The 27866-nt window shown below is 49.5% G+C and overlaps 1 protein-coding gene across 6 annotated transcripts in view; it reads left to right on the plus strand.

The window, feature by feature from the left end:
* The window catches only part of IKZF1 (IKAROS family zinc finger 1), an 89636-nt gene that overhangs the window by 51576 nt on the left and 10194 nt on the right, over window positions 1–27866 (plus strand). For 2 of the 6 annotated variants that reach the window (XM_060020093.1, XM_060020094.1), the window contains exons 4-5: window positions 22880–23047; window positions 27181–27306. In XM_060020093.1, coding sequence (XP_059876076.1) covers window positions 22880–23047; window positions 27181–27306 — 294 coding nt within the window. Of the gene's footprint in view, window positions 1–16998; window positions 17260–22879; window positions 23048–27180; window positions 27307–27866 lie in introns of all 6 variants that reach the window. The other 4 variants (XM_060020095.1, XM_060020096.1, XM_060020091.1 and 1 more) reach the window with 3 other exon arrangements.

The following is a 27866-nucleotide window of genomic DNA, read 5'->3' on the forward strand; positions in this document are numbered from 1 at the left end:
TGAAATGTTGGTTGAAGTGCTGGGATGCGGGGCTGCTGAGTAATGAGTGAGTCCCTTCACAGGGTGTGGGGTGTCTGTGCCCTGTGACTGCTGGGCCCTCGCCCTCCGAGGGTCTGCACCCCCGAGCCAGCCTTGTGTGCCGGTGTCACATCTGAGGGGACCCAGCCTGAGGCCGGGTGACGCTCTGGGTCCCGGAGCTTCTCGAAGGTGGAGGGAACACAGCAGGACTTCCTTCCCCAAATCCATCTCCAGCGCCCTCCCTGGATCACATCCCAGAGCTTTACAGGGAGGGTGGATATACTGACATCGCATTTGTTAGGCACGTAGAGAGTGAGGGGGTGAGAGAGGAGAGAGGAAGAGCGGGAAAGCTTCAGAGTTCCGTAGGAGAAGGACTGTAAAATGCAGAGTATTCAGACTTCTTTCATCCGGGTTCGCAGTAAGTCCACACTAGACACTGAAGAGCTTGTGGCGGCCGCACCTCTGGCCCATGTCCCCCCCTGTGTGAGTTTACTGTCAAGGTGGAGGGTTCCTCACCCGGGAACCTCTCCAGGATGGTTCCCAGCTAAGAACGGAGGGAGCAGGGACCTCACCATGGCTTCTGGGTACGGTGGAGATGCCTCTGACCATGGGGCTTGGTGGAAGTGGGATGGAGCGGGGCCCATCTGTGCCCTGGGGACACTGTCCTTCAAGTGTGAGAGTCAGCATGACAGCCTGGCTGTCTGCCTTCGAGGCTGTTTCTCTGAGCTGCCTTTGTAAATACATGGGCAGGAAGAGCGGTCTTTGCCACTGACGCGCACACACACGTGCATAGACACGCACGTGCACACACGCTCACACACGTGTGAGCCCGGTGCACAGGCCAGGGACGCCCACCCCACCGCGTGTCAGTCCCGCCACTTGCCCAGCCTCGGCCCTGTCCCCCTGCAGGTGCCCAGGTGCTCGCGGACCCGAGGTGCCTCCTACTTTCTGCCCTTCCCTCTTCCATCCTGGCCCCTCGCCTGGCCTCACCTCACCCCCAGCTGCTGCCCCACAGCATGCTTTTGGGCGGAGAACAGGAAGAGATGGGAAAGGCAGGGTGAGGGCTTGTCTCCGCCCTGGGCCGTAGGCCACAGGCATCCTGAGCAGCCTCTCCTTACAGATCAGCGCCCTTGAAGACAGGGCGCGTTGCTGCTCCCCCGGGCTCAGGACAGCGCGGCGGTGGGCAGAGCTGCCCTTCCAGACCCACCTCCCCCTGCTGAGTCACCTCTTGCTTGGAATTCTGGCAGGGACCCCCCTGAGCTTCTGGAAGGGAGGGACGGCAGGGGACCCGCCCTCCGTGTGTCCCGGGGGAGATTACTTTATCTGCGGCCTCCCCGAAGCATGGCCTGGGCTCCTGGGATCTGTGGGGCTTGACACCGTGCCAACTGCGAGGATGGGAGGGAATGGCCTGGAGTGTCTGCAGAGCCGGAGGGGGCCCTCCCTTCACCCCTCTGCCGACAGAGCAGCCCGTCCTGTACCTCCTCAGTGTGGCAGAGGTGCACACAGTAACCGTGCTTCAGGGGCCAGGCACATGTAACCGTCGAAACACCGCCTTCAGCTTTCACCGCTTCATTTCGCGCTGGCAGTGACATTCAGCCCGTTGCTTCAGTAAGAACGTGCCCCGGGAAAACCACAACTGAAACACGCACAGTGTTTACAGTCACATCAGCTAGAGCACCTGCGGGTACACCCAGCACACGCCCCAACGGCCGAGAGCTGTCCATCCCCATCCCTCCTGTCCATGTGGCCAGGGGTCCAGTCACCCATCGCCTGGTCTCTTCCCCTCCTCACGGGGCCTTGACACTGAAAGGAGGCCCCATGCACCTGCGCTGGCCCCGCCCATTGGCACCGTCCACATGCCTGCGAGCGGTCTGAGCAAACTCTCCCTCCCTTACCATTTCGGCCTGTCTGATCCAGTATAAATTCCCCTCACCGAAACAAGATTTTGAATGGAAAAGAAAAACAAAATAAAATTCAAGGTGTCACCTACATCCAGGCCCTCACACTATTTCAACCTCCCCAGGTCCGTGGTGAGAATTTTATGGCTTCTCATTGCTTCTCCAGCCATCTGAATTTCCTTCAGCCCTTATTTATTGCCTGAAAATGTCCCTTTCCTTCTCTCATTTTAAAGCTTGAGCTAAGCTCTCTCGCTCTGTTTTTATTATGTTTCCATGTTCCCCTTTTCATGGTTTTCTTTAGATTATAGGCATTGGAGGCGAATTTTAGAAATTTCATCTTGGTATTTCTGTATACTTGCTATCTTTGAATAGGCAAATACTATTTTTACCAATAAAAAGGTATTTTTTCTTTTAAAAAAGAAAAAGAAAGAAGGACACAACATTCTGAGAATATTCCTAAATCTATTCTTTAACCTGTTGAATGTTTCACCATAAATTGCAGTAAACTCTATCCAAGAGGGTGAGTAGGGGGCGATTCCAAAGGACACCAAAGCAATGACTTCCAAGACAGTCCCATAAACAGAATCATCATTTTTGAACCTGTTTGCTCAGTTGTGCTCTTCAGAAGAAGAGTCTTTGCTTATCCACGTTTCCCTTTCTAAAGTATAGGTTTAGCGATCAGAGCTTTTCCAAGCTATTTAGTTCACTGTGAACACTTAAAATTGTACTAATGAAATATAAACAGAAATAGGGCTGGTCCCCAGCTGGTCTCCTCCATGGAGAGAATCAGAAGTTGGTTTGTCCCCGTCAGCCCATCAGGCTGTTGGTTAGCTCCGTGTGTTGTCTGCTCTGGACGGCAGACCCAACAGTGGTCGTGGGAAGGGACGCCAAGTGGACTTTGACCATTTTGTCGCTTTCCACTTGAAACAACCAAAACTGTCCCACGACCTGGCCGTCAGCTGGAAACTCTGTAAGTGTGAGTGAAGGCCTTATAAGGTCGCCCCAGCCCCATTCCCAAGTGGAGGTGAGGACCTGCCGGGGTGTTTGGGGTGGGAGGGAAGCCTGCCAAGACTTGGGTTTCCAGGTGCCAAGGACATGGTCCCCAAGGGTGTCTGTCTTTCCTAGGCACCGTCATGGTCTTGCAAAGCTCCAGCCCTGTTGTTTTCCCCGTGTATTAAAAACTTGGTCAGTGCTAGTCGGCTGTAGCCAATCCTTTCAGCCTGAAGTCTTTGTTGACGAGAAGATAGGTGTTATCATAGGTCCTGGTTATCTGCCCAGGGCTCTCCACTGAGAAGAGGGCCGGCTGAAGAGCAGGGCCTTATAAGCGTTACAGTGCATCTGCACGTGGACCCGACAGAATAGACACGATGATTCCCGTTCTGTGGGTGAGGAAGCTGGGGCTCAGGGCAGCTGGTGCCTGACCGGGTCCGCATCACCTGGGGGGACAAAGCCAAGTGTCCAGCCCTGCAGCCCCTGCACCCCGCTCTCCGACAGCGCCCCTTCTTCCCAGAAGCTGACACAGCTCCAGGTTCGGGGACATCTGGGGCATGATGTGACACAGGCAGGAGTAGCCGGAGGACAGAAAGGCTGGGCCCACGTGCTCGGTTCTCTAAACTGAAGGCAAGTCCAGCGCTTTCCCCGAGGCTCACTCGACCTAAGTGCACCCACTTCCTTGGGAGCGACACTCAGACCTAAGAAGTACAGTGCCTTCTGCCTCAGACTTTGCAGTTCCTCTTGGAATGAAATTCTGAAAACATCCAAGTCGGATGGTTGTCTCCAAAAATAAGGAGTTTGTTGATTCAGTGACCCTGTGATGAGCCCCTCATGTTCTAGGTCTTGTGCAGGAGGAGAGGAAATGAGAGAAGGGAGCAAAGTCCCCGTAGCCTTTTATCTGATCACGGAATTGGGCTCCAGACACACCAGCTTCCAGAACTGGGCACGAATCCCAAGGGCTCTGGAGTGGAGATGGTGCAGGCTGTCGTACCGAGAGAGAGGGTGGGTTCTGACCGGTTGTCGAAAGGGTGGGAGAGCAGAGGGGCCCCTCGGGGGGCGGAGAGGCATTGCTAGCTGAGCAGGTCGGGGGGACGAGACTTGAGGCCGGTGACCCTGACATCTGCACAGGACACAGATCTGCTTGGACGAGGAGGACGTCTCTATACCGGCTGCAAGGCGTTGACAAATGAGTGCAGCCGGTGGTTTGGTTTTTCTTGCGTTTTTCCTGCAGGTTCATCCGTTTGGTTGTCTGAATAGCATTACCAGCTGGGAGGGTCATGGTCATTGCTGACCAGTCCTAGAGGATTTGGCCCAGGACTTGGGGGTATTGTCTCATCACAACAGTGCAGACCAGTGGAAACTCTGGACATAGGTGCCCTGATAAAGGCAGCCTGTGGGTGAGGATCTCAGGGCGATGGGCAGGGTGGATTGGAAGCGGAGCCTGAAAGCGGGGTCCCCGGGGTGAAGGTCATCCCCTTCCCTGTGCCGGGCAGTGGGCAGGAAGCCCTGGAAGGATGTGGGGCGGGGGTGGGGTGGGGGCCGTCCTGCGGGGCAAGGCAGCGGCTTCATGCATGTGCTGGCTGCGATGTGACTGGAAAAGAGTCAGAGAGACAGAACTCAGAGAGAAATTGGCCGTGGAAGGCCAGGGGTGGGAGTGAGGCCACGCGGCCAGATGAGAGGGCCACTGGCACATGGGACGGGGCGGAGAGCTGGGTCTGAAGAAAGACCTTGAGTCTGGATTAGGGACGGAGCCCAGGAGAGCCCTGCAGTCGGGGCGCTGGCACGTCGCTGCTTCCTGTGTCCATGCAGGACACAGGGCTGAACAGACGCCGGGGCCCAGGCTACGGGAAGGACCTGGAGCGAGAAGCAGGGTGTAGCAACAGGAGCCGCTCGGGAGCGGCTCCGCTGACGTGTGAGGCCTCAGCCCCTGCTCGTGGGCTCGGTGTGCGGGCTCGGACTAGCTTCCTCTCCTGTCAGTCTGGAAGGACACCCCCTTCTGGGCGTGAGTGGTCAAGAAATGTCAGCATTCTCTTCCCCAGCAAGACACAGAGCCCCCTAACATAGAGGATGGTCCGAGGACAAATAGGCACCCCAGGAACGTCTGGGTGTGGCAGGATCGCAAGAGAATCTGGATCCGGTACCTATGCAGGATGTAACCAGCTCTCTAGCAGGAGCATGGCCTTGGGGTTTTGGCTCTGGGGGGGTCCCTGGTCCTCTCCTTTGCCCACTGGCCCACTCGGGGACCCTGTCGCTAGGGCAGTGACAGGGTGAGGATGCCCTTCCCTGAAATGCTAGATCTGCAGATATCGCAAAGGTCACTGCAAACCATGCTTACACAAGTTAATAAGAGACTGATGATCCGGCTGTGACCGACAGGCTAATATGATTTAAAGAATATGTAAAAAAGTCACATGACTGCACATTTCTAAATTCTCCTACCTACGAATCTGAATGTGTTTACACTGAAATCGTCAGAGTCTTTTTTTGACTTGGAAGTGGGCAGACTTCCTCTCTCCCAGTTTGAAAATCCCAAGTATGTTTTCATCTCTCCTGGAGGCTCCAGCAGTGTGAGAAGTATATAATTATATTCTTTATAGTTTGCACAACTAAAGGCAAACTGAAGAGTGTGGTTTTGGGGGCTTTCACCTTTGTCCCAGAATGGTCATCAATTGGCAATCTGAATAGGGTTCAGAACCTGAGGCACTCCCAGCGTTTTATACAAAAATGTTCGTGACAATTTGGGGAATAAAAATTCCTAGCAAATGAGCTCATTTTGCTCTTGGTTACAAGAATATATTTCATGAAATTTAGGAAACTTAACAAGGTTCATTAAATCTGTTTGTGTCTGCACCTTTTTATGAAACAAGAGCCTGAAATGTGGGGTGAAATTTACTAGGGAAATGAAGACAAGGCTGAGAGTCAAGGAGGCATCACTTCTGCCCCCATGGTGACGCTTCTGGGACCAGCCAGGACTGTGATCAGAGACACATCAGGTCTGCACCTGTAACACAGCCTCCCAGGTGCCTGGGGAGAAAGGTGGAGTGGCTGATTTTCACACTCATCAGGCACGTGGACACCATCAGAGTGCAGGGTACTCAGGTCAGCAGTCCAAAGAGAGCAAGAGACCCTGACCACCATGCCCACCATGCATTCTTACTGCCCGTGGGCAAGGGGGCTGGGTGGCCGTGCAGAGAGCAGCAGGGGGAGGGGGGCACACTTTCCAGACCACTCACTGGTCATCATTTTGTTGTGTGGGCAATTCCTTTTTTTTTAGTAAAGATATTTATTCTTTATTTTATAATTTTTAAGTGAAGTACAGTTGATTTACAATATTGTATTTGTTTCAGGTGTACTGCATAGAGATTCGGTATTTTTTACAGATTATACTCCATTAAAAGTTATGACAGGGCTTCCCTGGTGGCGCAGTGGTTGAGAGTCCGCCTGCCGATGCAGGGGACACGGGTTCGTGCCCTGGTCCGGGAAGATCCCACATGCCGCGGAGCGGCTGGGCCCGTGAGCCATGGCCGCTGAGCCTGCGCGTCCGGAGCCTGTGCTCCGCAACGGGAGAGGCCACAACAGTGAGAGGCCCATGTACTGCCAAAAAAAAAAAAAAAGTTATGACAAAATAATGGCTATAATTCCCCGTGCTACACAACATCTCCTTGTTGCTCATCTATTTTTTTTATTTTCACATGGGAGTAGAGGTAGTTTACAATGTTGTGATAGTTTCAGGTGTGCAGCAAAGTGAATCAGCTCTACAGATACATACACATCTATTCTTTTTCAGATTCTTTCCCCACGCGGGTCATTACAGAGCATAAGCAGAGTTCCCTGGGCTCTACAGTAGGTCCTCGTTGGTTACCTGTTGCTTACACAGTGGTGTGTGTCTGCTAACCGTGCAGGGGATTCCGTAGGGAAATGCGCTGTAGCTCTCACGCGGGGTGAGTGTGCGTGCAGGTGCGGTAACGTTCTCGCGGTCCAGTGCCTCTCCAACATCGTAAAGGAGAGAGCACAGCTCCCAGAGGCCCTTCCAGCAGGGAGAGTGTGTGTCTGGAGTACTGACTCTATGTGTCAATTACATATGGTCTCAGATTCACCTGTTTCCCTGCTAACCACCAAGAGGATAAACTCCAGAGCTTCCTGGAAGACCCAGCCTCCTCCCTGTGACCTAATGATAGTTCCTGCCTTGGAGGGCCTCGTGAGGACTAAAGGCAGCTTGTGGAAAGAGCTTGTAAGTCCCTGGTGTTTACAGAGCTCCTGGTGAATGCCTTCCCCGAGGCACTGGACCGACCAGAGTAAAATGGGATGAGATGGGACGAGACGGGACGGGGCAGGATAGGGTGAGTTTTCACGGTTCCCTGCTGTGCATCATTTCCCCACAGGGAGTGAGAGCTCTCCTTTTCCTGAACTCAGAAGTAGGTAACTGCAGGAACGTGTATGGTACCCGAGCAAGGGTGAATTCTTATCAGTTCCGCTTTCCTCGGGAAAAGCACGACAACTTTATAGCTACAGCTGTTTTGTTTTTTAAACGTTTTGTAATTTGAAGGGAATCAAATCATTAGGACAACAGCTTTCAAATTCATTTTAATTATACTAAGCAAAGCACTGACGCTCTTGAAAAATGATTAACATTCAGTGTCCGACGATGTGCTGTAATATTATTTATATTCAAAGGTAAAGCATTCTGACAGAATTCCATACCTTAAGGCTTACGCTCTGATCACCCAGGATCTGTGCAAGTGTACATCTTCTCCTGGCGAGGCAGCTTTTAGATGAATGCTGTTCATCATCACACGTGGCCTGTACTGAAGGGGTACCAGGAAGTTCACTTTCAAATCAAGTCACCCTCAAGCGCCCTGTCAGCAACCTCAGCCGTATCTCAGGGAATTGGGGCAGTGACGTCATTTAATCAGAGAACTTTATGTTATGTGATGTTCCTGATTTAAAAAGGTAATGCTTACCTTTCAAAACATCTTGACCTTTTCTCCCTTATCTGAGATGGTAGCACCCCCATGACACAGAGCGACTGAGGTACCAAAAGTCAATACAGAGGGTTAGAACTCAGTGAAGACGATAGAATTGCAAAGGTCACTGTGAAATCAGCATCCCGTGTTTGACTGTCTGCAGACCGTGGAGCACAGGTGCACCCAGGTGGACCACCTGATGACAGCTCTGCTGGGTGGGACACAGGTGGTGACTGTTAGATTCGGATGCTCAAGGAACAAAAGGAATAGAGGAAGACTAAGGGTTTGTTAGGAAATCATTAAGGTAGCGACTTCAAGGAGTAGCTTTGGAAGTGTCTACCAAACTGTTTCCCCATTATCCCAGTATTTTACTAAATTTTTCATGAGAAAAAAAAGAGAGGGTCTGTGGTCAGATAAGTTTGGAAAACACTGGTCTAAGCAAACTTCAGTAGGTCTGTTTCCTGCAGGAAACTCTGCTAATTCAGTAGTTCAGCAACACGTTTAATTTAGCAGCTACTCGGTATGCATAACTCAGACAGTTACGGGGGGTCACTCCAGCAGAGAAAACTGTGTGTGTGTGTGTGTGTGTGTGTGTGTGTGAGAGAGAGAGAGAGAGAGAGAGAGAGAGAGAGAGAGAGAGAGAGAGATGTGCTGTATCTATTAAGTTTCAAGATACAGGCACACACTGAAAAGCTATGACCTACAAAACCGAACAAACTTGGCGATTTGAGGTGGTGATAGTATTCATGAGAGCAGCTGATAAGGAATACCCACAGAAATTGGTAGCTCGTTTTGAGGTAGAAAACACGAATTTTTCCCCACTCAGTGTGTTGCATGAACATTTTCTAATTTTCTGGGAACACTTTCTAAGAAAAAGCTGAAGGAAGAACATTTGCAATGCAGTCAGCCCATTAAGAGTCACACTGCTTTTGTGAAGATAAGCGCTTTCCCAGGAGACACTTGGCTGTGATGCTGAGATCTTGGACCTGTTTATACCAACTCCCCTGAAGGGTTTCTCAGCAGAGAAAGTTCTAGAATGTTCTAGGTTGCAGCCCCTAAGATGTCCAACACACCAGACATTGCTCAGCAGTGCCTGTGTGTTATAGTGCCCTGAGATCAGACCTCTGGGAAGTGGGGTCGTCTTTCTGCGTAAGCACTGTGTTATGGTTCCAGCCCTCTGTCTGAGGGCTAACAGTACCAGATTAGTAACTAAATAATGGTTTTGAGTAATATTACTTTCCTTTTAAAAAACAATGCTTTCTTTTAAACTCTTACTCTGTCTCTCAGATGGTGTTACAGCCCAGCTTTCTTTTTGCCTTCTCTATTGCAGTTGCTTATGGGGTTGACGGCTTTAGGGATTTTCATGCAATAATTCCCAATTCTTTCTCTCGTAAGTATACACTTTGCTTCTAGAAAATGATAACGTGTATTCATTTCATACTCAGTTCCCATAGTGTAAATGTTGTGAATGCATCTTTTTTCATCACCTTCCTTAAGATAAATTAAATACCTATCACGCTGTTTATTAAACATCTGTCATCGAGAACATCTCTTACACACTGAGGTATGTATGCCTGGTTTTAGACTGTTGGATATACAATGGAGCATGCCTTTTGTGGTGGCCATGCAGTAATAGTAAGGGTAGAAGTAACAATAGTATCGACAGAATTGTTACCCTCCTAATGCTGTTAAACAGCCTTGTTACGAACGTTACGAGTATCTCCTCTTTGTTGAGTATGACGATAAAGGCCAGACTTTCTGTCACCGTTAAATAACCCAACATACTTTCAAGATACTTTTTACAGTTTTGTAGGACGGAGAAGGATACATACTGTCCTTCTGTTGCTCTGAAGTATTAATTTCAGAACCGAGAGGAGAAAAATCGCGGGGCTTTGAAGCCGTTAGTCCGTGGTCCTCGCTTCCTGAGCAGCACACTGAGTGCTTTTGCGTGCGGGGCGCTCCTGATCTGAGCTGTCAGACCAAACACAGATGTTAATTTCATTTTTCTTTTTTATGAATTGAGAGATAAGTGTGTTTGGGCAGCATCCCTGAGGGAGTATGTTAAGGACTGGCAAGTGCTTTATAAAAATGTCCAGAGAGCTGAATATTCAAAGTGGTACAAGTTGGTTGCCCCCTTAGGACTTAAGTCTTCAGAGCCTGTATTAATAAATTATCTAATATTAAAGCAACATCAGAAGACAGGCCATGCTTGTTAATACTGTAACGCTTATTAACACAGGCTGTAGTCTAAAAGGTGTCAGTAGCTGTTAAAGATAGGTTTCTGACATCCCGGCTATCAAAAACTCTTTGGTACCTAAAGGGTTTAGCAGTATCAACCTAAGGATATCTCTTTTCTCATAACCTACATTGACTGCTTTTCCAGTAAAGAGAACGGACTTGAGGACGCGGGGAGGGGGGAGGGTAAGCTGGGACGAAGTGAGAGAGTGGCATGGACATATAGACACCACCAAACGTAAGATAGATAGCTAGTGGGAAGCAGCCCATGGCACAGGGAGATCAGCTCGGTGCTCTGTGACCACCTTGGGGGTGGGATAGGGAGGGTGGAGGGAGACGCAAGAGGGAAGGGATATGGGGATATATATATACGTATAGCTGATTCACTTTGTTATACAGCAGAAACTAACACAACACTGTAAAGCAATTCTACTCCTATAAAGATGTTAAAAAAAGTTATAGAGATCTTTCTCTTACTAATGTTCCTTTGAATTAACTTTAACAGCTTGAAATTTATTTCTGTGAGATCTATATGCACATATATATAAACATATATATGTGCATATATATGTATATGTGTGCTGCTATGATTATATAAAAGGTTATACTAGGACAGATAACTGATTTCAAGATGAGCAATCACGTGGTTGAAATATTAAAAAGTCAAAAGCACTTAAGAGTAAGATAATGCATTCTCAGATGTGTTTTCATGAAATCTGAGGAAGGTTTAGGCTCGAGCATATTGTAATATTGGAGCAGATCCTTTGGTGAAGACTTCAGTATGTAAAAAATTGCTACCTCTACAATACTTGGAGATACTGTAAGATAGATGATACATGTTTCGATACACTTCCTGTCTATATATTTATACAGTTGGGTTCACAAGGTATTAGTATCTCTTTCTCTCCTCCTTCCCCACCCCCTCCCACGTACCCAAGTTGTAACTAAATGGCTGTTGACCTTGATGAAGTCTCCACCCAAAGAGCAACACAACTGTTCTGGGCCAACATCACCACCTAGTGGTCATAGTGGAAAATTGTCCTCCTCACTCATCTCTCTTTTTTTCCTTCTTGAAAATTAAAAACATAAACTGTTCGACCCCCTGTACCTCAGTTTGTGTCCCTTGTTACCTGAGGAAAATGTAAATATGCTTGTAACTCATTCTTTTTTCCATAATCTTCCTCTTTTGTCTCTCCCTGATTTCATTCCATTTAAAACCTAAAACATAAAATAAGGATAAACGTATTCCTAACCATGCATCTTCGCAAGGGAAAAAAAAAAACCTGCATTTTAAATGATATAAGTTATAATAAATGGTTTCAGTGACCTTAAAAATGCTTGAAAGTTTTCATAAATCCTTTAGAGGCAGCGCAAAAACTTCTACACGTTTTCTCTGCATCTAAAATGTTCGTTTAATTACCCTCATTCAAGATATCTCTTAAATATTTTTATTCAGTTTGATTTTTACTAGTCGTCAGTTGCAGGAATACTTCTGTCTCCTGTTTCTTCGTTTAAAATATTGAGCATTTTGAGCTTCCCTGGCTTAAACTCACAGGGACAGCTTGGGGATATCTTTTCAATGGAAAAATGCTGTCAGAGTACCATTTACCTCACCAGGAAATATAAAGACACATTCGAAAGGAAGAAGAAGACAAAAGGGAAACAGAATCCCTTTGTGAGGCGGGGCTGCCAGTGTGCATTATTCCTGTGCATTAAAATGATTTGATCATTCATGAGGCCGTACGATGCTTGGCAGGAGACTAAGGCCCCGATGACCCCGAGTTCCCTGGATTCTCTCATTGCTAAACTTGTCTAAGTGCTAAGGTTCAGGGGTCCAGGGTCAACCGGATCTGCCCTGTTACTAAACACATAGGAGGACTCTGAAATATATAACAACGAAACTTTCATTTTCCCGAATCTTCAATTGCATCGGGGAAGGAAAGTGGCTTTTGCCTCAGGATTTGAAGGCATCCACTCTTCATGCAGCCACATTTATTAAATAATGACATTGGGGTCCCGTCCATGAGCTCCTGGGCGTCAGTGGAAAGGCTGCAAGGCCAGGCCTGAGCCAGAGTGTTCTGGGGTCAAGAGACACAGAAGTCTTCATTTCATGTTCTAGCTTTAATCACTTCCATTCAGCACCTTACTGAGTTTGACATTTTTCTAAGTGGTGGGAGGATGGAGTCAGAAGCTATTTGTAAGTATAATCCCTGTATTCAAGGAGAGTCTAACATGTCACAGAAGCAATACTGCGGCTGAGCAGTTTGGGGTCCAAGGAAACGGAGCCAAAGAAGTGGTTTAGGAACTCCGAGGAGGGGAGGGACCTAGAGACAGCCTCCGTGGGGTGGACCCCAGTCCACTAAATGCAGGCTAGGGAGGACGGACCATTTCCTGGAATTGATGACGGGCGGGTCTGAAGAAAGAAAACGACGGGGCTGGTCCTGTGGCGTTCTCAAGAGACGATGCAGGAACCCTGCTTGTCCCTTTGGGTGGGCTCCGGGCTGTGTGCATGTGAACCTGCAGGAGATGGACAGCTTGAATACACTCCCAGCACCTGTTCCCAGTCTCCTCCTTCACTGGTTGGAGCAAAGGCTGGTGCCGCTGACTCTCGGCGGGTGGAGTTCAGAATCACGGGCCCACCAGCACTCAGACCCCCGAGGGCCTTCCCGCACCAGCGCCCGCCCCTCTGGCGCCTTGCCTGGGAGCCTGGCAGCGAGAGCCAGGGCTATTGCCTTCTGCCCTCGGGCTGCTCCGAGGCCTCCCAGGGTGGGTGCCCCCCGTGGAGGGACCTCCGATCCCCGCTTTGCCGCTCTTTCTGCTTCCCCTCGTTCAGGAGCTCAGGGTGGGTGGCGGCATCTCTGATCTCAGCCGGAGGCTTGTGTCTCTGAGCCGAGCATGTCCAGGCCCCGCGATGTCCCCTAGGAATGGGCTTCAGTGTCCCCCGACCTCCTTCCTTCTGACCCTCGCCGGGCTGCACTCCCCCATTTAAAGGAGGCGTCCGGCCTGGCTGGCTCAGGGGACTCTAGATGTCAATAACCGCAGCCTCTGCTGTCCTTTGCTCAGGGCTCGTCACGAATCAAGCTCCTCATGACCTAAAAGCCCCGAAGCCATTTTCCCATTTCCCGAGGCGGCGAAGCCAAGACACCCCTGTCCGAGCTTGTGTTTCTAAAATGTGTATTCTACCTTGAGTGATGGATGTCTGTTAGACTTTGACCTTTGAGATCAGGTCTGTGTTTGCCATGTTTTAAGACAGTTCCGTGGCCTGATTTCCATCATCTACGAAAATAAGACGCATGTCGCCTGCATTCGCCTCCCGATCAGACGAGAGGCCCTGTTTTCACAGACGCAGGGGTGGGGGGCATCTCTGCCCCTCTTCCGTGCAACCAGCACCCAGCCTGCATTTGTCCACGAAGAGATGGGAACCTTCCCCCAACACTGAGAGAAAATGCACACGTGCTTGAACCTGCTGAGCCCTCGCTGACGTGTTGCCCTCTGGTTCTCACCTCCACTCCCAGCCCCCTCAGGCCCCCTTTCTCCCCTCTTACTTGCCACAGATCTTTCCTGTCCCAGTCTGGCCTCAAATTCACCCCCGGAGCTCTAGCACGCGTCCGGCTCTGCATCCCCGGCATCTGGCCTCCGGGACTCAGTGCCTCTACCCTTTGCTTACCTGGAGCGCTCTGTCCGGTTCCCATTATTTACGCTGCCTTGACCTTGCCACTGTGATGCAGGGACCCCCAGTCTGGGGGTCTGCCTACCTTTTTTCCGAAAACCAGAACATCACAGGATACTGGATTTTCTTCTTCGAGTTTGGTCTCTTCTGGCACCAAACACATCTACCTAAAGTCGTGCGAGGGGACCCACAGTGATCGGAGGGTAATTTAAAATAAGCTCTCTTCAGCCTCTGGTTTTCGGCTCTGTGAACAGGGTCCTCAGAGAAGCTGCCACATGGCAGCTGGCCCGCCTTCACGAACTGCTGTCGGATGAGTGACTGGCGTCAAGGCTTCTGGCTTGAGGGCGTCTGCGATATTTAAGGTGACATCCGTCCCTCAATTTTCACTCCCGCTGTCCTCATCCCGTTCACTCCTGACGCGCTTTACCTGCTCTGCCAGCAGGCTGCCCGCGGGACCAGGACGTGTGTCCTGATGGCAGAAACCTCGGGTCACCCGAAGCTCCCGTTGCTCACCAGGAAGGGCCCGCACTTGGTCATCGACACAAGCCACAGGGCCACCAGACGGTCACACAAACACCTGTCTTCTTAATGCAGAACAGGTGGGAGTTTGGGGCAAGTGTTAATAAGTCCTATACTGAGGTGTGTTTTGGAGAAAGCAAGAGTCGGTCCCATTGAGCTGGTTGCCTCTAAACTTACGACCTGGAGCTGAGTGCAGGAAGATGGGCGAAGGGAATCATGCCAACGCTTGTTCATCTGCCTGGTTCCCCTCCTCCGTCCACAGGGTCCTTGGCCTGGACCCTGGGTCCCACCTCCGGGCACTGGAGAACCTGCCACACCTACAGTCATTTGCCCCGCTGTGCTCTGAACTGGCCCCATCTCATTTTCAAAAGCCATGAGACAGATGATTAAAAATAACCCCGGTGAAGGAGTGCAGAGGGCCTTGAGCATTCCAGAGCAGAGCCCAGTGGGCAGGGAGGCCCTAGTGAGTTAGCTTTGAGAACGTGATTCCAGAGGGCTCAGGGGTGAAGCTCCTGCACATGCTGGCACGGCTACCCTCCTTACCTGTCTCGTCTCCTGAGCTCGCCGTGTCGGAGGGCTTGGTTCCCTGTCTCCGGAGGCTGGGAGAGGTCAGCAGGAGGCCGCTGAGATGCAGGATGCTCCCAAGTCCCTGCTCTTCGGGATCTAGTAGGGGGGCTCACCTGGACACCCCCACTTACTGAGTCCTCGGGACAGTCTTCTGTGATGCCAGGATGTGATGGGAAGAGATATCCCCTCACTTCTGGGGTCTCCAAGTCCACAGTGGGGGTGTGGCCCGTGTCCCAGCTCATTCGTTCCATTTGCTTATTTGTCTGCAAGTCTTCTCTCCAAAGATCTGATGGGCAACCTGGGCAGTGTGGCGATTAGGAGCGTGGGCCCTGGGGCCAGGCTGCCTGCAGTATCTCCCAGCTGTGTGACGTCAGGCAAGTTGCTCGACTTCTCTGTGCCTGGGCGTCTTCAACTGTAAAATAGGATAACAGCACCTCACTTATAGGGCCGTCGTGAGGGTTACCCATTACGGGGCAGTCAAAGTGCCTGGCACGCGGTCCGTGCCGTGAACATTCCTGGGGAGCCCCCTCAAGGGGACGGCTCTATGGGAACGTGCTTTCATTTGCCAGGCCAGTCACTGGCCTAAGTTCACTTTACATCTCTTTACCCACTAAATCCTCTCAAAGCCCCTGCTGGGCTAGTGTGGGTAGTTCCCGTTTTTACAGATGAAGATTGCCCAAGATCTCAGAGCTTATGAAGAGTGGAGCTGAGATTCCAAACCAGGACTTTTGATTTCAGAGTCTGGGCTCTGGGCTTCCAAATCACGAGAAATGTGTTGAGTCAAACAAACTTGGAGTGTTACTAGCATAGTTGTTCTCAGACTCGAGTGTACGTGGGAATCCCTTGGAGGCTCATGTGAAGAACGCCCAGGGCAGGGCCCACCCCCCCGACTTTCTAGTTCAGCGGGTTAGGGTGGATCCAAGAGTCTGCTCTTCCAACAAGTTCTCAGGAGATGCCAGTACTGCTGGCCCAGGGACCACACTTGGAGAACCACTGATTTACAGTGTTGATCAAAGATTTTGTAGCCGTGGTTACTGTCGATCTCATTGATTATTTTACTGGGCAGAATTTACCTACTTCCTCTTATTCATCTCTAGAGACTGTGATGAACGTGAGGCCTTTCAGTGTAACTGCAGTTTCTCCCGGTCATTACAATATTGGATTCAGCCATCCATCGTGAGTTGGTGTTTCAGAAGAATGCAAACCAAATGACTATTTTCTTTACCGAGAAAAATCCATGAATGACAGAAATAATGATTTTAAATGCAGAGTAGACAGTGGTTATTGTACTATTACCAGGAGCCCTTCACCCCCATGCACACACGAGTCTTACTTTCTGAAAAGCTAGTGCAGATCTGTTACGTTCACCATCATGCTGGTCAACCCTTCAGCAACTGGAAGAAACCTGAGAAATCGTGGCACTCCTTTAGGACGCAGGTTTTATTTTCATCATGGAATAAGAAGGGTTTAGAGTGATCACGTGCCAAAGAAACAAACAAACAGAACTCTTTCAGGAATCTTTGGTCAGAAATCTGAGCGCACGTTTGCTGAGTTTTGTCTCCATGTTTGTTCATACATGAATGAAGGAAAGGTAGTTTATGCTTTTCCTTATGCTTAAGGGGACTTTTGCAGGCTAGATAAGCGCTTCTTAGGGGATTTTGACAAACAAGGTCCCACACCGGGTGGGGGTGGGGGGGGTGGGCTACGTGATCAACACTCACCTTCTGGCGTGTGGGGTCTTCTGGCTCCCAGGGTGTTGGACTTGGCCTCAGGTCCCTCCAGAGGGGCCCAGGCTGTCACAGTGGACCCAGTGACCTTACCCTGCATAGAGGTCCCCCCACACACACGCAGTCTAAAGCGAGAATTTATAAATTCCATGCATTTCCACCTTCTGCCCTTCGGACCTACAGAGAGGGCAGACGAGGGTCCCAAACCCGTGATGCTTGTTGCCATATATCACAGTCCCCTGTGGGCCAGTGGGTCCAGAGCCCGGGCCACTGTCCCCTGGTGTCAGCCGCCAGGAACCTGTGTTTAGAAGGTGTCGCTCCCTCCAGGTTGTCTGTGCTGCTGTGCTGTTCTGTTCTGTTTTTGCGATGACACTGAACGGCCCCCTGTGTTGTATTGTCTCTTTCAGCTGGTAATGTTAAAGTAGAGACTCAGAGTGATGAAGAGAATGGGCGTGCCTGTGAAGTGAATGGGGAAGAGTGTGCGGAGGACTTACGGATGCTCGATGCCTCCGGAGAGAAAATGAATGGCTCCCACGGTGTCCAAGGCAGCAGAGCTTTGTCAGGAGCTGGGGGCATTCGACTTCCTAACGGCAAACTAAAGTGTGATGTCTGTGGGATAATTTGCATCGGCCCCAATGTGCTCACGGTGCACAAAAGAAGCCACACTGGTAAGGCCTGGCGTGGTTCCTCCTTTGGCGGCCTGGAGGGGCCCACGGGGTGTTGCAGAGGACAAGGCCCTTCCCGGCTGAGTGTCCTGAGCGAGGCGTAGCCTCCCTATTCGGGAGCGATATTCAGAAAAGGACTTCTGAACATGCACCAATTCGATCCTATATGTTAAAGCCGTAAACAAAAAGGAAAAGGTAACCGGCGTGCGAGTTCTGACAAGGGCCTGAGAGCACATTCTCTAAATATTGGCGGCGGGGCTGTCAGGTGGTTCACCCTTCAAAAAACAAGACAAAGCAAGATAAGAGGAGATTGATACACTGAAATCTACTCCTCCGATTTTCCACTAAGAAACCCATGAGTCAAATGTGCATGTTGGGGGAATCCAAACTGACAAGGCTTGATTTCTAGAAACATTCGTTGAATGATTGACTAGCAGCAAAATTCAGTCTTTCAGAAAGAGTTCTGTTTTCAGATGGCTTATCCTCCAGCAGGTGACACTCCCACCAAGATGCTTTGGTTGCCACTAGTTTCTATCTCAAATTGGTAGAGAATTTAATACCCAAACCCCTGTCCTAGTGGACGGGGCAGTGGAGGCTTTGGCAGTAGAGAACAGTATTCTGTGTCCAGAAATGAAGGGATGCAGACAATCTTGTGTCTGACGGCTGCACCCAGGCTCCTGACATGTTCTCACATTGAGGGCCGGAGGAATAGGGTTTCTGTTCTGCACCGTCCACATCCCCCAGGGTGCACGGTCCTGGTGGGTGACCAGTCACGGGTGTCCCCACCAGGACTGTCACCACAAGTGGCACTAGACAGTCTTCAAAATAAAATGTTAACAGGTAACATCTTACCTAAACTGCATGCATAAGGTGTCTTTTGAATTAAACAGAAACTTTACTCTTCTGCCTGAAAGGTGGAAACAACACAATAAATGTGCCAACTCCAGTGGTCACTGAAAGTTTGGACATAAAACATACCGTGAGCCATTGCTGTCCCGGTGGGTGGCATCTTAGGTCATCATAAAGCCAGCGTCTGCCCCTGTTCTCCGCAAGAGGAGAAAAACAAACCGATAAAAGCAGGCTGAAGAAGCAGGGTGGGTTTTGTCAGCTAGCTCAGGGAAGTAAGGAAGAGCATCACAGCCTCATGCGATTCTCCCCAGGGGCCAAACGCTTATCTGATTATCAAAACTGAAGCAGGAACTCAGAAAATTCATGGAGCAAAACAGCTGGGTTGTCAGGAAATGCGGACCTTTGTGGAGCTGTCATTTTTGTATTTGAATCAGGCAGTTCCCAAAATAATTTCTGTTTGTCATACATCTGGAAAACCGTAAAATATGTTTATTTTCAGTCAACATTCGTTTTCGGTAAAAACTTAACTTCTACAGTTTAGCAGACTTTGCTTTTCCTAATGTGCCTCTTAATCCTCCAATTATCCGGTGGAATGTCCACACCACATCCAGCCCCAAGGGAAGCTCGCAGGAGAGTAGACAGGCTCCCCGCTTTGTAACGAGGTGGAAATTAACGTGAAGGTAGGTTACGTGATGATAGACCCTTCACAGGATACACCGGGACCCATAGCAATTCATACCTGATGGAGAAATAGACCTCGCACATGAATTACTTTCCTGCTAATTCATGTAAAACCTGACTATACAGTGAAAGTTCTCTTCAATAAATATTTGATAACTGAATGAAATGCTGGCATCCTAAATGGCCAAAATATAATGACTGCCTGCCCTGATAAAAAGAATAATTGCATTTAATGAATAAACCCACCAAGCATAGACATGCAGAGTGGACCGGCTGTTTGCTGCCCACTTCTGCCCACAGATAGTGGCCACGGGCCAAGTAGGTGCCAACACGCAGAGTCTTTCGCTTACAGAACAAGTTCATTCCAGAAAGAGGGACATAGAGACCATCAGTTTTATGGTTCCTGCTTTGACTTTTATTTTAAAAAAAAAAAAACGAAACAAGGAACTCCTGATTTGTTTTCATAATGCTTTTCCACTTTGCATAAATATAGTCATAGGTCGATATAGAAATAGTTTGGCCAAACTAGGTTTGAATAAATAGACATGCTAGAAGGTTTCCACTTTCCTGGAATCGGAGTGGAATGTATCAGAAAGACATGCTTTGCTAATCACCGACCCCGTCCTGAATTCTCTAACACGTCAAGTCCCCATAAATCACTGGGGTGTCCTTTGAAAATGCAGACTCTGGTCCAGACCCAGAGGACACTGGGAGCATCTGTAGGTGGTGGGACATGCAGTTGCCAGTGAACCGGAAACAGTGCCATTTCAGGGGGCCCTTCATCAGGGAGCCTGGGCTCCACCTAATGTCCCCCCCAGAAGCCAGGACTTGCACCTGCCATCACCGAGTTGGATGGGCGCACTGGGGTTTCCTTCTGGAGGACTGCAGCTGTCCGGGGCAATCTCCCACGTCACCGCCTCTGAGCGGGGCCAGGGCTGCCCTTGTGTGAGTTGTCCATTGATGACACCGTTTCACTTCCCCAGTTTTGCTGTTCAGTTTCATTTTTTTAAACTCAAGCGTCGTAGTAACACTTTCCCGCCAACCTCTGAGGGCTCACGGGGGAGTCAGAGGGAGGGTAGTGGGAGAGGAACGTGCAGTAATCTGATTCTGAATGATGGGATTTTTAACAGGAAGCATCAGGAAAAGTGTCTGAATTATGGTTATTCTGTCCGGCCCTGTGCCCACTGTGTTCCCGTCCATAAGGCGGAAAGGCAGAGTCTCCGTGCTCTATAAACACGGCCTCGCACTGGGTGCTATTCCAAGGCACAGCTGCAATAAGCCCAAGCGAAGCCTTGTAGTTCAGTGTATTTTTTAATTTGCTTTCTTCAGATATAGGGTCAGAAATTTCATGATGTGGGCATCCGTGGAGACTTTCTTTTTTGCCCAATTAAGTTATAAAAGGAGCGCAGACATTTCTTACAGGGAGTCTCTGAAATGGCAGATTATAGAGTTCCTGGGATTAAAAACTAAATTTTGAATTAATGATATGAAAGCCCTCATCCCAATTAACTAAAAGGGAATACAGCCTTGGAGGAACTTGGTCTAACTTGGCTCCCATCAGCCGTATACGTGCGGGGGGCAAGCGGTCACCAGTAGCAGTACCCAGGTATCGTGGGCCGTGTTGTGTCGTCTAGCTCCAGGGCCCTGATCCCTTTCCTGCTCACACCTCCCAAGGGAAACCACCTTGAGTTGAGCTCCGTGTTGTCAGTTCAGGGAACGCTGTCTTCCGGTCCCCGGGCCCTGTGATACATCTTCATGCCAGCACAGCAAATCAGGAACAGATAGATTTCCGGGAAAGCTTACCAGCGGGATTAAGACACCAGGCCCAGCAGGACACACGAGAGCCGATGACTCAAATTGGAAGACAGATTGCACTCTCCAAGGCACGGCCCCTGTCTTTCCTGCCTGCCCTGTTTTGCAGAAGGGACGCGTGGCTGGAAGGATCTGTCCTTTCTCACTCTGCTGACCGGCTGTCCTGCACAGACGCTGGCTGGACCGCAGGGTCCAAGCCGGTGTTCCCTCCAGCCCGCCCGAGCTCGGGGGGAGCCCAGCAAGCACCCCGTCAGCACAGAGGGGACGCTTCACAATGGGTGGGGTCACACTGAGGCACGCTGGTCACCAAGAGTGGCCCACATCCTTGTCACATGCATTTGCGTGGCATGAGACGACCCAGCTTTCCAGAACAGCCAGCCCGAGGGTCCCCCTGCCAGAGCGAGTGGGTGGAGGCTTTTCCCCTGCGAGGTCGCCCTGGACTCTTCTTCCTTCTTTTGTCTGCTTAGAGTTAAGCATGGCAGCCACACGCATGTGTGTGTGTGTGTGTGTGTGTGTGTGTGTGTGTGTGTGAAGGCTCAGAAGTGTTTCTAGTAGGTAATTAACAATCTCTACTGGACGCTCCTCGGGGCTGCCTGACTATCAGCTATTTTAATCTCATCCAGTGTGGCCTCCTAACTCAGAGATTTAGGTAGTTAGTTACTTTTATAATCACCTTCCCACCTGCTGGACTTCCTCTGCTCAGCCAGGTCCAATCTAGATCTAGATTTGGGAGAATTCTGAATATATTCTGGTTCGTGTCAAGTTTCCAAATGGTCTATGATTGAATATCATTGTAAATTAGTTGCAGTTTTTCCAGTAGCACATCGGTCCTGCCCACTTAAAATTAAGAATGATGGTAATCATGAAATTCAGAGGCCGATATAGACTTTGAAATTTAATCTGGTGTCGATTTTAAGAGGACCAGATATGCTTCTACTTAATCGCTTTTGCTAAGTGCTGTCTTGTTCACCAAAATCACGTAAGCCAATTGGGAAGATTGACTGTACATTTTAACACATTCTTCTTTCTGAAGAAAAAATTGTTACTAGGAAGTGCATTCTCCTGGTATCTCAACACCAGATATTGTGGTCATACAGAGCTCTCCTTCTTAAAAAAAAAAAAAAAAAAGGAAAAAAAAAAAGCATCTGTTTTTAAAAGAGCTTTAATGCTTACTTAAACATGGCAAATGTATCCCTCTTTTAATTGAGAGTTAAATAAAAATGTTCACCGATTTTAGATTCTGAGACCTATGACTTACTCAATAGCATATTTCTTGAGCACAGATGCCTGTTTCATCCTTTGTTGGATTCAGAGTTTGGGGACATGAGCTGACACACAGCAGAGGGTCCAGTGTTTTTTTGTTGTTTTTGTTTTTGTCACCACTCCAGTAGTGCCACCCCTGAAAGAATTCCTAGTGACAACTAAATTGCACCTCTTAGAATATTTGTACTGAAAATATAACTGTCTTCTATGAATACGGATAGAACAATACTAGCTTCAAGGTTGTAGGATTGTGAGGAAAGCAAAAAGCCAGAAACCTCAGTGCAGGTCAGATTTTGAGGCAGCATCACGGGGAGATTCGGGACTTTTCTCTGGACGGTGCAGACCTTCCCTCCAGTTTCTCAACTTCTCATTTTATTCAATCTTTCTCTCTCTCTCCCACCCTCACACTCTGTCTGTCTCTTTCCTGATTTGCCTGCATAGGGACAGACAGGTAATGGAGAAGAAATTGAAAGGGAAAATACAGGGAAAATGTAAATGAAAAGAAGTTATTATAACTGTTATAATGAAGTACCTTTCATTTAAATATAAGAATGTAACGCTGAAATGAACTTGTGATCCTGAAATGCATTTTTAATGAGTTTCCTTTTTATTTTGCTGCTTCAGTGGCATATTTTAAAGACCCTTTGAAAAAAGCCACATTAAAAGCCCCACCAAATGCCACAACACGCAAAATTGGATATTGGTTTATTCCAAAACTGCTGATGAGGAAGAGTGGCTCTTCATCACAAAATGTTGCCGCCGCTTTATTTAAATGAGTTTGAATTTGCATTGTGATGTGCCGTTCTGATTTAGGGGAAAAAAATTAGATTTTCAGATCAAATTGACCCAACCAGTGAAGCGTTAAGGAGCTGGCAGGTTTAGTCTGAAAGCCTCACGTTCCATCAAACCTGCAGCCGGTGGAAGTCACCGGGCCCTCGGGAAACAACTTTCTCGCCACGTCCTCCCCTCGTCCCAGCGCTGGGTCCCGCTCTCACCGGCTCCCTTCTCGTCCCCGCAGGAGAGCGGCCTTTCCAGTGCAACCAGTGCGGGGCCTCCTTCACGCAGAAGGGCAACCTGCTCCGGCACATCAAGCTTCACTCGGGCGAGAAGCCCTTCAAGTGCCACCTCTGCAACTATGCATGTCGCCGGCGGGACGCCCTCACCGGCCACCTGAGGACGCACTCCGGTAGGTCCTCTGGGCGCAGGCGGGGCTTGGCTTGGGGACTGCCTGGCATCCTCTCAGGGATGCCCTGCTCCCGGGACACCGCTCCCCCGGGCATCGGCTGCACCTGACGGAGACAGCAGTGCCCTCCCCCACGTGCTCGGATGGGTGGGGAACCTTAACGTACACACGCGTGCGCACGCACACACACGCACGCACACGTCTCATCTTAGGTAGAGTATTTCAAAAGAGGCCTCCTCGTCCCCTTGTGTCAGGTAAGTGGGTTTCTCTTTTAAAGGATTTGGCAGCTCGTACTTGTCTTGAGTGTGCCGCTAACACCCCAAAGTTTCCAAATACGTCTCTCAATGTTAACTGTTAAGCCTCCCACGCGACTGTTTCATGCCGAGCATTTCGGGAGTCATCGTGGGGCCAGTTTTCTTTGCAAAGGTGGTAGATAAGGTGATTCTGTCCTGATGGGTGTTGCCTGTTCCCTGAGGGTGCGCTCCCGACTGGGCCCAAGTGCAACGGTCACGCCAGAGGCCAGCCGAGGCCTCCGTGGGAGAGTTCGGTTTGGGGCCGTTACGAGATTTTAGTAAATGCGTCCTGAGTAGTCAGGGTCTCAGCAAGGTCATGGTAAGCGAGAATGTCCCACGATATTCGAAGCGCTCCAGCCTGAGAGCACAGATCCACCTCTGAGTAGACTGGATCTTCTGTCCCCGGAGAAGCTTCCTTGGTGTTTCATGATCCAGTGGCCCCGTAACCTTCCAGGTCAGAGGACAGGGTAGGGAATGTGTGCTGTGCCAGCACGCCACCCGCAGGGGTGTTTGACATCACGCCCTTCCAGCCCCGAGAGCAGGAGGTGATGGGCCCTCGCCCCTGCCCTCAGGGAGCTCACTGATCAGACTGTCCAGACCTGCGGTGGGAGAGGAAGAGGCTGTAGCCCAGCTCCCCCCGACGCCCCCAGGACAGCAGCACAGGAGGCGGGGATGCGTGTCCTTGGGGAAGGTTGGCTTGCGCTCAGGCCCCGCTCCCCAGAGGTGACGGGTGTAGTTGATGCCAGGGTTGGGGCCGCTTCCTCGTCACACATTTACTGAGCACCCTGGGGAGGAGACGGCAGAGCCCCAGCGTGTGCCGGGTACCGTGGTGCGAGCATCCGAGGGGCAGCAGGAGCGCAGGGAGGGGACAGTCAGTCTCAGGTGGGAGGTGTCCATCCGGGAGGAGGCAGGGCTTGGGTCCAGCCACAGGGCGAGTTTCTAGGCTCACCTTCGGAAAAGTTCCCGGTGAGCGTGTGGTCCTGGAAAGGGAGGTGCTGGGCATTTACAAGTGTTGTGGGGAGGTGGTCCTCCCCTGGTGGGTGGTGCCTGCAGGGAGTCAGCGCAAGGCCGCAGGGACAGTGGGGGGCGGGTCCCGGCAGCTCTGCTTCTCAGATGCTCGGTCCGGCCATCGCCCCTCGTTCCGGCCTCCTTCCTGACCGTCAGCGTGGCGGAGGCTCCCAAGTGCTCTTAGAACACTGGGATGGCGTGGGAGAGCTTCTCAGAATCTTCCGAGAAAGGAGCCACACGAAGCCGAGGAGTGGCTTCTCCACGAGGAGAGGTCGGCGGGGGTGCCTGTGGGGCTTGGGCCCTGCTGAGGGCTGGGGCGGACCTTGCTGCAGGGGACAGGAAGACAGGCGGCTCCCCCAAAGCGGGATGATGACGCCGCGACAGTGAGCATTCGCAGGTGCTTACACGTGTGGCTAATAAGGAGCACATGTGTCGTCCCCCCAGAGGTGGAGGTTTGCAGGGTCTCTGTAGGCTTCCGATGTGACAGTGACACCGTCTGTGTACAGAGCCTACCAGGGGGTCTAGGGCAGAGAAACTTCACAGGTGGCCTTCATGTGGAGTCAGGTTGACATCATCACAGCAGTAACACTGCATTAGAGTTGTAGGATGCACAATATCCCCTTTGGTAGAAAACACAAAGACTCAGCCCTAGCTTGACACCAACCATACTGTCGTCATCCCTGGGTCACTCTGATTGGCAACAGAAATCTCTCCTGCGTATCAGTTCTATGGTGAAGTTAGAAATAGCTAGTGCAGTATTTTAACTTATTCTGGCTCCATGCCTGCTTATGTCATGTGAGGCATGATGGTATCCTGCTCAGTGTGGCTGATTATATATAACAGTGGTAGACTCTGGACACTTTATTTCTATTAGGGATCCACTGATGAGCGAGTAGACAAAACTGTAGTGAGAAAACCATCATTGATCCAGGACTGCTGGTTATTCTGCCGTCGGAAAGTGCCACAGACACACAACTCCTGCAAAAAAAAAAAAAAGACAATGACTTAGGTTCTACAAGATGATTTCACTAGAATGAAGTGAGGACTTCAGCCTTTGTCTGCAAATTCAGATATGGTCACGTTCTAGTCCGTCGTGAAATGGCCACACCCCCATTCCACTAAAAACCACCATCCACCTGGTAGCTTTCCCTGGCAACAGGTGGTGGCCTGAGATTCCAGCTATAGGATTTGTCCCGTACTGATAAGAGGGGCTTGGGTAGTCTGGAAGGGTGAGGAAGGGTTCCCCTCCCTTCTTCTCTGCTTTCTTTGGAAATTGCAAGCTTGGCTAGAGACCTTCTTTCCTGCAGAACAGTGGACTACACTTCAAGATATACTTTCGTTCAGTTGCTTTCATGAACTTCTTATGTTCCAGAGTTAAAATCAATCATATACTCAGACAGAAATGGGTATTCGGACACCAGGCTATATGTATGGAAATTTGCTAAAGCTGCAGCTTTTCCAGGAAGAGACATTGAGTGGGTTATCTATATTCTATGAGTTTCTAAAGGCCATACTCAATAAAACGTGCGGTTTTAGCAACATTGTATACGTCAATGTTGTTTCTCTGATGTTAGGGCTACAACACTTTCTCCAGATAATAAAAGCTCCCTTTTCCCTCCAGTAGATGTTCCAGAAGTCAAATTTTGGTTTTCGTCTAGTCTTCTTAAACCATAGTTTCTGTTCACCTAAGGAAGAGATTTAACCAATACAAGATTGGGTTAAGCCGTTTCACCAAACAGTCCTATTTGGATGGCATCGATTTTGACATAATACTCTCAAATATGTGAAATCTAACAATATGAGAAGGAACTAAAAGGTTCTGGCTTTAGGATGGAAATTTGTATTGTATAAATAATAGAAGATCCTTTATCCATTTTATCTCCTAAAATGCTATTAAAATCTTTAAACTTAGGCATGATATGAACTTGTGCTAGTCTTCTTTTCCTAAAATACCACTCAATAAAATTCAGGAAGAACTAAACTCTGTATAGAAGTGCACTGCTCAATACAGTAGCCATGAGCCACATGTGGTATATAAATTTTAGTTTTAATTAGTTAAACAAAATTCAAACTTCTGTTCTTAGTGGCGTGAGCCATACTTCGAATGCTCAGTGGACACGCGTGGCTGGTGGCTGCCATATTGGACAGAACAGGTGGAGAACATTTCCTTCTTCATAGTAAATTCTGTGGGACAGGGCTGATCTAGAAGCCATGCCATCCCTAAAGGTCTTTGGGGAGAAAACAGAGCTTTTCCAGGTTAGAACAAGAAAATACATTTTGGAAACAAAATGTTTATTTCATTAAAGTCTATTTATCCACTGTGGTGTCTTACAGACCTCAGGTATTTGTTTAGCACTAGTTTAGGAGTTGAATTCACTTTGGTTGCATCAGACCTGACGCCACTGTCACTCCAGACCTGGCCCACGGTGTGGCCATGGACAAGAGGCCAACTTTGGAGCTGAGTCTGTATCTTATCCAGCCAGCTCAGGCCTTCCTCACATCTCTGCCCTGTTGTCGGGCATCCCTGTTATAACACTGCAGTGGTTTGTTTCTTCCAGTTAAAGTTCAGACTTTGTGATTTAAGTAGAAGAGAATTTGTTAGGCAGTGAACAAGTTAAAATGATAAAAAGGTAACAGGAGTTCTTGGTACAATCAGGAAACCCCTGGGCATTCACATCTTTAAATTCAGTCAACTCGACGGAGCCCATAATGCTTTTAGCTCTCAAGAGCAGAGTTTTTTTTTTCCTTTTTGGTAAAAAGTGTATTGCATGCCTTCCCATGACACGTACGGCCGCTATTTAATCGGGGTCTTGAACTCCATTGTGTCTCCTGCAGTTGGTAAGCCTCACAAATGTGGATATTGTGGCCGAAGCTATAAACAGCGAAGCTCTTTAGAGGAACACAAAGAGCGCTGCCACAACTACTTGCAAAGCATGGGCCTTCCAGGCACACTGTACCCAGGTAAGCGCCGAGGGCACAGGCTGCCTGGCCTTGGCTCCCCCTCCCTCCCCAGCTGGGGGGAAGGAGGGCCCCCTGCCCGCTGGGATGCAGCTGGACCAGAGCACAGGCCCGGGAGCCACCACGGCTGGGATGGAGGGATGTTTTTGGCCGCTGAACTCTCACTAGGAGTGCCCTGTGCTTCCCAGCTTTCCAAGACCTCCTCTTACCAGGGAGCACGTGACCTTGAAACCCCTTCCTCTCGAAGTCTGGGGAAGCTTCTAAGATTGTAGTGACCCTTGAAAGTCTGGGTTTTTTTCTTTTCTTTCTGGTTTTTGGTGTTTTTTTTTTTTTTTTTTTTTTAACCTGGAGTATCAATTGCTTCTTTGTGCTTAGTCATCAAAATAAGATGTGAAATCTGGTTTTAAAAATGATTTTTTTCATGAAGTGGATCAAATAAGAGCTTTCAGGCCATGTTTTCATTCATCAGTGTTGGCACCTGCCTGGAACGTGGGATGATTGGAAGACCCTGACTGTCTGTAGTCTTGCAGCTGTCACAGGTTTCAAGGGAAGCTTGCTTTTTT

This window comes from Delphinus delphis, chromosome 9 (assembly GCF_949987515.2).
Source record: "Delphinus delphis chromosome 9, mDelDel1.2, whole genome shotgun sequence".
Lineage (NCBI taxonomy): Eukaryota > Metazoa > Chordata > Mammalia > Artiodactyla > Delphinidae > Delphinus > Delphinus delphis.